Genomic DNA, 12,944 nt, shown 5'->3' with positions numbered 1-12,944 from the left:
TTTACTAAGGGGCTATATAGTTTGTAATTTACTTCAAAAGAAAGAGAGTCAATAACTACAAAACACCATACAAAAGCATCAAAGATACACCATTTAACTTACCCCTAACCATGTAAATCCCATTTTTACATTTGCCCAACATCTCATTTCATTCTCTTGATCCATACATATATATATTTGTTGTTTTCAGATTTTTCTACCAAATACATGGCAAAAGTTATTTTTGATATTAAGTTACAACTTACAACCATACAGAATGTACATTCGAATTAAACTATTAAAGCTATACAACAAAACATTACCAGTTCTCTTTTTTCAGTCATCCTCCATGAGCTTCGGGAAAAAAAAAGAAACCGAATTTCGGAAAACATGGCAATTAGACCAAGTATCGAAGCATCATGGATCAAACAATTGAGCAACTGAAACATCTGAAGACTTGATAAATCGAGCAGCTTCAGCAATTCTCAGTGCCATCACAGCTTTGTATGTAGCCATATCAGCATTTTGCATTAGTAATTGCGCCTGTTGGCGTTTGAGGATAGCCAATTCAACAGATCTGGCTGCTGAGGCTCTGGCTTCTTCAACTTTAACCATGGCATTTTCTTCCCCCAGGGGATGATGTTCAGCTGCCATGGCTGCATAATTACAAGAGATTCAACTTTTAGCAAACTCTGAAACAGTGTCCTATTGTGAAATGCCGAAAAAAATACAAACATGAAAAAAAATGAAATGTTGAATGAGGGCAGGCCAGAAAAAACCCGAAACAGGGCTAAATCTACCAAATTTATTTGCACAACTGCAATCACCACTAATTGAGGAACTATGCATCAGTGTCACTACTTAGACCTGTCCAAGAGATGGGATTTCCACTCGAGCCCGAAGATTCACTCAATATTCGAATGCATTTGGCAAAAATATTAGACTAAAAAATGAGCTTCGGCAAAAAATAAGCTCTTTAGGTCAAGCCTAACTTGACTTATTTTTAAGAAAAGAAAATATAAATATATTAATAAATATTAAATAAAAATAACATTATTTTTATAAATAATATGGACAGGTAAAAATGGGCTTGGGTAAAAATGTATGATTTTGACACCATATATAGACCTTGTCCAAACCACGGACCCTTTTACCACTGCCCCATGCATCAACAAGCATAATCAGGGAATTTTATCACATGATCATCAAAGGCCTGAGAAACATACATAGCAATCCAACACAAAATCCACACGGATGAGCATGCCTACTATAATCAGAGAGTTCAATATACCTTGCAACAAACTCGGTTGCTTGCCTCTTCCACTACTAGCCTGACGCTTACCCAACCTCCTTTTCCGTAGAACAGGCTTTGGAACTACTGGAGATTTCTTGACCTTATGACCCTGTTCAAATGGAATATTCATTTCGGTCAGATATCTACAAGAATCAAGAATATAAAATGCTAGAAGCTGCTTAGATAAGTGTACATGCACCAGAAGGAAGATCGAGGTGACTGAGGCACAATGACAGCAAATGATAAAAAATTGGAATTTCAACATGCATAACAAATGAATATAACATGATCAGTTGATTAAAATACTTATATTTCAATCTCATAACACCTATGATGCCAACATTTCCCATTGCAGTAGAAAACAGAGTTCCAAATTCTCAAAGAATTATAGAACATAAAAGGATGTTCTCAGCAAAGACAACATAGACCTGTAAATTCTGACCTGAACTCCAAAAACTCGACCTGAGCCTAAAAACAACCCAAAATAAAGAATGACTTGCACCAAAACTGACCCAAATCAAAATCATTTGAAATTTTTAAAACTTGAATCAACCTGACCCAAGTTGACTAGGCCAATTGACATGCCACATCAGCAAGATGGTTGATTCAATATTTTATGCCTCAAACTTCAATCAAGATAAAAGAAGCTGGCCTGAAACCTAGTTAATTTTGCTCTAAATTTTTATATGTACGTATATATGAACATAATCCTGGTAAACTGTGTCTTGTTTATCTTTTACTCAAATTTAGCATCAAATCACTTTCAACATGTAATTTATATTAAGCAATTGAAGCAGCTGCTAAAAAGGTAGATCATTTGACCTTTGAATATACAATTCTTCAAACTCGTTGCATGAAAAAAGGAAGGAGGAATCAAAGAAGTAGAACAAAAAAGTCTCTATAAAGGTATATTTCAAGGAACAATAACACTGGGACACAAGCAAAATCTTCTTACAGAAAAATAATGGTGTACAATGATAGTATAATACAACTAAGTGATTTACCTGAAGGACTACGACAAAATCTATTTACACAGAGAAATTTCAAAGCAATATCCATTACCATAAGAATTCCTACTAGGCAAGCAATACACCAGAGAAACTGAAGAAATGTACTGTGATAACAAGATGATGTAATTAAGACAAAATACTAATTTTACCTGAAAAACTCTAAGCAGTGCCGATCGTCTCTTCCTTTTTCTCAACCAATAAGCATGAACAGCTTCAACCACTTCTCCACTAGCCAGATCAAGACATAGATTGGTAGCACCATTGTCATCAGAGTGATCATCCGGAGTACGGAAATAGGCCTCCTTCTCGAAAGCATCAACCATAAGCTCAAAACAATCCTCTGAAAGATGCTCGCAATTACCATTTCCAGAAAAAAACGCATTATTGAAATTCTTCAACCATTCCTCATCTTCCGAGTCCATGTCATAATTTGCAGTCCTCTTTGCCAAGGCTCTAGATACCTCATCCCCATCTAAAGTGATATAGAAATCTGGTCTTTGAAACGGTACAAAGGCTCTATCCTCGTACCCTGAAACTTCACAAACCCCTGGCACAGGGATCATCTTGGCAGTTGAAGAAGGTGCATTTCGCTCGGAACATTCCTTGTAAAGATCCTTGAAAATGACCCAGTCCTGCCGATTCACAAACTCAAGCTTCCAATTATCATCACCGGTCCAAATTATTGCATGCGTGAACCGGTTGCAAGAACTGGGCCTGATAGCTCTATCTGCCTTGTATGTATACTTAGTTGACCCATCTTTTTCTACAACTAGAAGCCATTCTCGTGAAGCAGAGAGCTCCAAAGCGACAATGGCTCCTTCTTCCCTGTAACATCTGTCCGGTTCAGTGACTAATATATTGGCAGAGCACTGTAATGAATCTGCACCCTGCATTAAGTTCGAAATAGAAGAGCTAACATCAGCTAAGTTCGCTGAACTATTACGGACTGAACACCTAAGCTTGTTTCTAGAAACAACAGAAGAAAAAGGAATGCTTTTTCTCCTACTACTGCTCAAATCAGACATTGGAGCTCCACTAGCCTTATGTATGCCGAGAAGCCAAGGACTTCTAGCTCTCCTTCTCCGCATCGAACTCCTCCTCCTCTGGATAATGCGAGAAAGACCATGTTTATAGTGACCATTTCGACCTATTTCTTTTAGTTTGGAAGCTCGATCTGAAACACCTTTGCTCCCGAAATTATCAACCTTAATTACATTAGAACCACTCAAACGCTTGGAAAAATCTACAACAGAGGTTAGACATGGCTTGTCTTCCTCACATGCACTAAATATTTCATCAGTATTTACAAGAACTAATTGCATACGCCTTGAACAAAGCAGCATTCCGTAATGCATATACATAAAACTATAGGGAACTGCAGAAAAATCCACATAAAACAGCGGAATGAACCCCCTATCCCCATAAAACTTGCATATTCCACTTCTATTTGCAGGAAGTCCCTGAAATGAATTTTTATAAACAAAAACCAATAAATGAAATGCTTTATGCAATCCAGCTTCAGTACATACATGTTACTAAGAACTAAATCTTAAGAACTTACCCGCAACAAATGAACACCATTAGAAGCGTAAACACTTGACAATGGCTGAGACATTAAAAAGGCAGCAAGTCCAGAGAACCTTACATTTGCCCTTTTAAGATACCCCAAAACCAACCACAAAAGGTTCGAAAACCAGCCATGATAACCTCCATTTCCGACAACAAAAGCGAACATTCTCGATTCTTTCACATCGTTGTTGGTCTTCTTAATGACCCGCCTTCTGTGAAACTTTTTCCCACACTTCTTCTGCTCCGAATTCAATGAAAGTTGACTGTTTGGAACTCCATTTCGTTTCCTTTTTCGGCTATAAACAATCCCAAACCTCCTATCATCAGTGGCATCATCATTTACAGCTTCAGCTTTCTTTTTCCTTGATTGTTTCTTTGGAATCTCTTCGTTGACTAATATTTTTGGATTCCCATTTACCTCGGAAATGGCCTTATTTACTCCACTCTTGGGCTCTACTTCGACGGAATCAGGCCAGAGCCGCCGGCCGGAACGAAGAACCAGCGCCTCCGAGCTCTTCACCATCCTGAAAACCCTCGTGGTCCGCCTCATCCCCACCGAAGGCATCGCCTTTCCGTTCTTCTTCTTCCCCACCCCCAACTAGCGAGTTAGCTCAGCGAACTTCGCAAGGAGTCCACTCAGTCGATAAAGAACGGAACGCCGACTTGACTCAGTCGAAACAAGAACCCAAGAAACAACAGCAGAACTTTACAAAAAATAGAAAGTAACGAAACTCAACGGATAAAACTCCAGTTAAGAAGCGGATCGAGACCGAGTTATCAACAAATCTGATAATCTCTGACTCAGCTACAACAAAGTAGTGAGTAAACAAAGAAAAAAAGGAAGGTGAGTAAAGATCAATCAACTCCAAATTTTCATAACCCAAAAAAAAAAACGAAAATCCCTGTTCTTTACCAAGAGACAGAGAAAATGAATTTTTTTTTTAAAATGGGTTTTTTTCCTAGAAATTGAAGAGAGAAAATAAAATAGAGTTTTGGAATATCACGAAAATCATATTTTTGGAAAAGAAAGTGAGATCGAAAATGAAATGGGAAAGAAATAGTAGATGGCGGCTAGGGTTGTCGATGATATCATTTTAAAGAGGTCAATTTGTGATATTAGCACTTATGTTATATTAAGTTACGTATTTAGTCTTTATACTCTAATTTGATGGTTCTACTTTTTTAATTTTTATATTTCAGTCCTCCAAACTACTTGGGAGATCCCTGTATTATAGGGATTAAATCAAAATAGTCCTCTACTATTAAACAGATCAATTTAGTCTCTTTACCTTAAAAATAATTAAAATAAATCCAAATTGCAAAAAAAAGTAAAACGCCTTGAAAATTGTTTTTTCAATTGTAATTTAATTCAAACAAAAGATTTCATGTATAAAACCATAAACACTTTAAAATATTAATTTTGTTGAATAGTAAATGATATTTTTAAGCAATATTAACTCTATTTTAATTTAACATTATTTGATTTCTTTTAATAATACAAAACTAAATTGATCAATTTGATAGTAGAGGGACTAATTTGATTATGTCCCTATAATAAAGGGACCTCTCAATTACATTCACAGTCAAATTTTACCTTTAATCTTGTATCATACATAAGTTATAAATTTTTTAAAATAAAAAAATTAATGTAATGAAACAGATAACTACATGGGATTAAAATTGTAAAATCCAAAAAAAAAAAAGTAACAAAATTAGAGTAGGTTAGGCAGAATATATGAATCAATAACAAAATTTATTTTAAGAAAAACAAGGGGGTGATTTATTAATTGGAAGGTGGTAGAGAATTTGCCGCGCAAGGGAAAGCGCTGATTTTTCTTTGTCAAATGGACGGCTCAGATTTTACGATGGATCCAATGTAAGTTTTAGCTTTCTCGTCTTTTTCTTTAATCCTTTCCCGCCCTCGTTTTGTGTTTTTTTAGGGGCAATTTCATTGCATTGCAAGATTACGGTGAAAATATCGTAGAGCCCTGCATTAGAAGTTATATTTTATTTAGAAATTAGATAAATTAATGCTTGTTCGTTATATTAAAGAGAAAATTAGTCATTTCTTAAAAATTTCATCTATTTTTATTGTTAAAAACTAGTTCCTATATGTTAATATAAGGTAAACATAGCACACCATATGTTACTATCTAGTTATTCATCAACTACATTAATTTTTAACAATACAAATAGATATTTTTTAACAAAAAGGATTAATTTGCTTTTGATCTAATGTATAAGGACTAATTTGCTCATTATTTAGTAGAAGAGACAAAATATAATCCAACTCCTAATATAAGGACCTTCATAATACTTTTATTGATTATGAAATATCTAATCTAGTTTAATCATATATACTAAATCATTTTAAGGTTATATATATATATATATATATATATATCTCCATCTTCATATTATATATATATATTTTTTTTTTTGACATATGACATTTTTACTTGAAATATTTATTTATGATTTGGGTAAATTACACTTTTACTTTTTGTCTTTTAATCTTATAAGTTATTCCATATTTTTATAATTTTTGATGTTACATACAAAGATGATTTTAAATAAATTATAATTTTAAAATTTCACTTTATTGAATTAATTTTTATGGCAACTTTTAAATATGTAATGTGACGAGCATAAATTTAAAAATAAATTAATTAATAAAAAATAAAATTTTGTCGAGATTCATTATTGATGTGAAAAAAATTATTTTTTTAGAGTTTTTAATTTTTTTTAAATTTATATTGATCACGTGACATATTGAAATTTTGTCATGTGTCACCAATGGATTGGTTATTAGTGTCATGTCAGTGTAGAGATACCAGCCTAGATGACAAAATACAAGTTTAAGTACCAACTTGGTCCCAAAAAAAATTAGGAACTAACTAGTCACTTTTGGACAAATTTATAGGTAAACTAAATATTAACCCTTTAAAATTTACACCTATCAGTTTAGCTACATGCCAGGTGTACTTTTTTTTCTGAAAAAAAAATTAATTTAAAAAAAAATCAGTCCTTGAAAGTTAACGTAACTGATATTTGAAAAGTTGGAGGTGTTGCTTATATAATACAAATAAATTATTCCAACCTCCATAAGCCATTTAAAATTTACCTCATCATATTAAACAATTTATAAATTACTCTTTAATTCCTTGCCTACCTTATGTTTAAATTTTTTATAACTTTTATATATTAAATATGAAATCTATTTTAAATAAATTATCTCTTTATTTTAAAATTTTAATTAATTGAATTAGCTTTTAATTTTATAATATTAAATTTAATAATTATTAAATTATTAAACTTAAAATATAGTTTTAAAAATGCATATTAATAACCTTTCTCAAATTAAATTTATATTTTTCAAATATAATAAGAGTTAATTGTATTTATTAATTAAAGTAGAGTAAAAATAAATATAAAATTACAAAAAATCGAATATTACATTTTTAACATTAAAACAAAATAATTTAATAATATATAAAATAAATCTTATGTAAGAAATTATTAATAATATTATTTAAATTATATATATTTTATACAATGCCTAAAACTACTCATAACCCCCAATGCAAACTCACATCTCTTGCATTGACAACAATGCTCATCCTAATCGACTAATATTAATATTTAAACCATGAGATCTTTTGTATTGTTTTAATAATAAATATTTTCAAAATTAAATAAAATTAATAAAATTTATTCTAAATTAGTTCAATATTTTATAATTACATTAATTTTTCAATATATTAATTAATTTTAAATAAATTTATTAAACCTGTACAAACTAGTGATGCATTAAATATAAATGATTTGAAATTTTTCCTGGCATAAATCCTTTGATATGGTAGTATAATATAATCATAATAAAATAAAATATTACATAATGTTGATATCTTCTAAATTTAAATGCTAATTATGGTTGTTAATTTGATATTGACTCTTTTTCATATATAATATAACCATATTTTAACCTTAACCTACATATCTTCTGAATTCTCTTAATAGTTCTGTTTTTGTGTTAGTTTCTCTTCTTTCTTTTTTTCAATATTTAACTCCCATTTCTTTTCTTCACACAATGCTTATGTTTATTTTTCACAATATTGTCACTTATTTCATATTTAAATTCTTTTACTATTAGTGGATTAAGTTTTAGGTCGATTGGTATCGGCAATGTTGATAGTGCAGGAAGACGTGAGTTTGAGTGTGTTGAAGCGCATTATACTCTCATTTAAGGGTTGGAGAGGGGCTATGGATAGTTTTAGGTATTGTATAAAAAACAGATATGGAAAGAATCTATAATGAGTTTAATGCTAAAAAAATATTTTAGCGCTAGTTAATATTACTAGAGTTTGTCGTCCACCATTTTTAATACGAGGGGCTTTTAGGTCTCTCTCATATCGGGTTCAATTATAAGTACTTCCTAAACTTTTAACCCAATACTTTATAATTTGATCTAACCCGATTTTTTTTTTCTACTTTCCAAAATAAACTTTAATATATTTCCAATTAAATAATCTTCTCAACCCAATTCTAATTCCGTTAAAATTATGACGACTTTACCGTAAAAGAAGCTATGATAAAAATATATTTAATTTTTTGTATTCAATGGTTCACTATGACCAAATGATTTATTTCAAATTTCAAACTTCATTTAATTCGAAAAACATAAATTCATTTTTCAGGTCATATTTTTCTCTTTCATTTTGGAGAAAATCACATTCATTTCCAAATGATTTCATTTCTCCCTATTCACCATTTATATTCATTTCTGGTTTCAACGGGTTAGCGCAGGGACTGATTAGACATATGCAATTGAGGCTCAAATGATTTATAATTAAGTTTCAGCTTTTCGCTTATTAATTATAAACTCATTTAGTCATGAAGTCATTCCACTATAGTATCGTGACTGAGCTCTCCCCAATGACATACCATTACGAAAGCAACTCGCTCTGTGCTTGTCCAATGATATTATCATAAGTGTGTTACCCTTATAGGATATCCTTAATCTCTTTGGGATAATATCTGTTCTCCCATTATGATCCTATTTTATCTTATGGTAACCATTACATCTTCCCTCATGAAAAGTCAATTACTATCAAATAGTAACCAAGTTATTCATCACAAAGACGAACGAATTGCAACCACATTTACTTTTCATCAACCGTGTAATGACAATGAGATGATATCATTTACCTATGTCTCGGGCTATGAATTCCATTATTTTGAATGACACTACATACAGTAGAAGTTGTACACCCAAAACACCAGCTTTCGGTTCCTTATCTATTTGAACTCAGGCTTTTACTTACATCAAAATATACGAGTCACTCGTACATAGTCCATCATCCATTCAAAATTTAGGTATGTGACCGCGTGCACAGAAAAACAAATAATTTTATAAAACAATTTGAAGAGTGCAGTTTTAACTGCAAGCGTACAATGTCAGTTGTAATATTTATAGTGTTAAATGAAACACCAAAGTATTCCAAGGATCGAACCCAAATGAGTCGGCTATTAAGTGATTTCTAAACTATGAACATGCAATTAAAAAATTCTAGCTAACTGATCACTAATAAATTATATTACGACAAGTCATATAAAGGGTTAATTACACTAATTAACTACCTAGAAATGGAGAATGACTAAATTGTAAATTGAGCAAAGCACAAAACTAACAAATACAATAATAGGTAGTGGCTGGTCAACTTCCATGTGGTTGGTTAACCTTTGAATTAGGAATCTAAATCGCTAATACTCCTAAATTGGTTCAATTTTACCTTTAGGTCTTAATTTTACCGTTTAGACAAATTAGTCTGATTTATCTTTCGACCTCACCGAACTAACCCAGGACTATCAAATTGGTGTGCAATAAAATTACCTCTCGGTCTCACTTATCTTAATTTTCTTTTAGAGACGTCAATCCTAAATTTTGAAGTTTATTCGATTTAGTCTAATTTTTATAATTTAGTCTCTAACCCAAAAATTAATTATGTCACATTTCAATCAACCCACCTCCTTAGATTTAATTACCCATAAACATTTTTAAGCTAACAAACATAAAATAATCACACACAATAGGCATAAACATTTAACATAAAAGAAGTTATGGAAGTTTGGGTTTTTCTTGGAGTAACTTCAAAACAATGAAAATGGAAGCCAAAACAAGGTAAAATAACACTTAAAAGTCAGATTTTTAATGCTGAAATAAAAAGGAAGTTGAACTATATTAATACTAAAGATTAAACTGAAAATACAATATGTTGAAGGGACTAAACAAGTAAATAAATTCTAGCTATAGTGGTAACTAACTTAACTAACTACCCAAATACAAAGGAAAAACCAGAGAAAAGCAGAAGACTAAATCCTAAAGTTATGAAAAAGAAAACTAAACCCCAAAAGATGAAGAGAAAAACAAAAAATATCTAAAATGTTAAGTGTGTTGTGTCTTCTCTAGACTTGTTTATGGGTTGGGACACCCGGCCTGGCTCAAAGGCCCGTTGGAAAAGTGGGAGGTTTGGATAAAAATATAGGCCCAGAAAATGGGCTTGGGCAAAAAAATACAGGGCCTCGGGGAAGGATTTTTTGGCCCAATCCCGGCCCAGCCTGAATATGCAAAAAAACTACTATTTTTGTTGTTGTTTTTTTACTGTTTTGTTGCTATTTTCTTATTTTTTCACTATTGTTCTACTATTTTGTTGTTATTTTATAACTCTTGTTTTATTATTAATTTGTTACTAATTTAGAGGCATTTGCTTGTTAAGTTGCACCTATTTTAGTGTTATTTAAGTATATATTTTTAATTTATTTTCAATTTGTTGGGAAATATTTATTTTAATGTTTTTAGTATTTTTGATGTATTATATCTTTTAAAAAATTATATAAAAAATTAATACGAACGGGCTGAGTCGGGCCCGGGTTTTAGCATTTTTATTTGGGTCGGGCTTGAGCAAAATTTTAGACCCATTTTTCAGGACAGGCCTAAAATTTTGGTTGGGCCCGGCCCGACCCTAAGCACCTCTAGTCTTCTCTCTCCAGCCAAAGTTTGACCTTTTTTAACAAGCATCAAACCTTATCTTTGATGACCAAAATGCCCATTAGCATGTACTTTTTGATTGGTGCTTCAGTTGGACAAAGACTACCTCCGTAGTTATTTTTTGTCCCCGCTCGACAGAGGTATCGTGACACCAAAGGTCTGGTATCGTGATACCATTGGCAGTTTCAAAAATGGGGGGTCCTTAGATGTTTGGGATCACAACACCGAAGGTCGATATCATAATACCACTATAGATGGCCTATTTTCTCTTCAATTCAGCACTGCCAGAGGTATCACGACTTTCATGCTTTGATAATACGATACCTCCTTCTAGGCGATGTTTTCGTTCATGCTCGGGTCACCGTTGACTCCCTACAACACTCACTAAACCATTAGGTCCCTTATGATGCATTTGGCCAACTTAGGCCTAAAAAAGAGTATAAAACACACTAAATCACTTATTAAATTACGGTTTAAAACTAAGCAAAAACACAAAAAAGACTTTCAAATTGCTCGAGAATAAGCTTGTTAAATGTAATGGAAAGCCTAATTTGACTTATTAAATTACAACAAATCAATATGCCACACTATAAACGTCACAAGTGAATAAACCCATAAACGAATTCAGGATCTATTCTCCTTGGGTCTAGTCCGATGTACTGCAAGTCCATTCAGTCACATATGTCTCTACCTTCTGGGAGTTATCTTTTCGATGCCCAAGACAAAGCATCTCCCCTATTGGACTTGATAGACGACATATTAATCTTTCAGTCGGTTTGTTCATTTTTTATTAGACTAAGGACATGTTTAAGTTCGTCTACTTATATAAGTTGTCTTTTTATACCATTTAGTATTAGTTAAACATTAGATAACTAATGAGCAACATTTACTTCTATTTTGCTTTGCATGCAAAAACCATATGAGGACAATTATATATAGTATTAATGTAATTCATAAATAATTTTATCAACCAATTTTTTTTCGAAAAGTTACAAGTGTACTTAGACGAAAATACTACACTTAGGGCACCAGATCCAACATGCGGGTCGTTTATCTTTGTGATACATGTCATAATTACTATTTAATAGCAATTGAATTTTCATGAAAGAAGATGTAACGGTTACCATGAGATAAAATATGATCATATTGAGAGAACGGATTTATCCCCAAGAGATTAAAGATAACCTATGAGGGTAACACAGTTATGACAAGGTGATTGGACGAGCATTGATTGAGTAGCTTTCGTAATGATATTAACTAGGGAGAGCTCAGTCATAATACTATAGTGGAATGACTTTGTAACTAAATAAGTTTGTAACACCCCTACCCGAGACTGTTGCCGGAGTCAAGCACGAGGCGTTATCTGACTTAACTAACTAGTTCGGAGTATAAAAAAATTGCTTTTAAAATTAATTCACTCACATTCAATCAATATGTCCCTAAAAGAACCCTCAAGACCCTAAAACATGAAACAAAAATGGTTCGGGTCCCAACCGGGAACATTAAAAATTTTCCGATTACTTAAACAAATAAAAATAATTTATTTCACTATTCACAATAAAACTATCCACCTGCGCAGCAGTCACTAAATTAATTATAACTCGAGCTACGAAACTCAAAATTTAGATATGTAAATTTTCCTTGAAACTAGACTCATATATCTTTTTATCATAAATTTTTAAGAATTTTTGATTCAACCAATTAGTACATTTTATTAGTTAAAATCTCCCTTATTTCACTATTCGACAGTCCTGACCTCTCATCACTAAAAATTAATTATCTCATTTTATAGACTTCATATGGTGCTACCACTTGTTTCTAATGAAAATAGACTCAACAAGGAATAAAATAATATAAATTATAACTTCTAATTCTTTCTGTATAATTTTTAATGATTTTCCAAAGTCTAAATAGGGGATTCCAAAAACCACTTTGACCTTGTCTAACTAAAATGCAAATATCTCAAAATACATAATTCCTTTGTCTACACTGTTATTTTTCTATGAAAATGGACTCAATAAGATTTAATTCTATCTCTCATCCA

The 12,944-nt window shown here is 32.0% G+C and overlaps 1 protein-coding gene across 3 annotated transcripts; it reads right to left on the bottom strand.

Moving 5' to 3' along the window:
* LOC105785332 (uncharacterized) lies at positions 1 to 4,875 on the bottom strand. 3 transcript variants are annotated; one of them, XM_012611380.2, is made up of 5 exons: positions 3,845 to 4,875; positions 3,324 to 3,743; positions 2,433 to 3,170; positions 1,271 to 1,382; positions 1 to 635 (listed from the first exon to the last, which is right to left on the bottom strand). In XM_012611380.2, the coding sequence occupies exons 1-5, from the start codon at positions 4,415 to 4,417 to the stop codon at positions 397 to 399; spliced, it is 2,082 nt and encodes a 693-aa protein (XP_012466834.1). In that variant the 5' UTR covers positions 4,418 to 4,875; the 3' UTR covers positions 1 to 396. The 3 variants fall into 3 exon arrangements, with proteins under 3 accessions (XP_012466834.1, XP_012466832.1, XP_052488759.1); XM_012611378.2 differs by having other exon boundaries at positions 2,433 to 3,743; XM_052632799.1 differs by lacking the exon at positions 3,324 to 3,743.
* Positions 4,876 to 12,944: the final 8,069 nt, after the last annotated feature.

This window comes from Gossypium raimondii, chromosome 1, assembly GCF_025698545.1.
Source record: "Gossypium raimondii isolate GPD5lz chromosome 1, ASM2569854v1, whole genome shotgun sequence".
Lineage (NCBI taxonomy): Eukaryota > Viridiplantae > Streptophyta > Magnoliopsida > Malvales > Malvaceae > Gossypium > Gossypium raimondii.
Note: the sequence above shows the minus strand (reverse complement) of the source record. Positions and strands in the feature narration are given on the sequence as shown.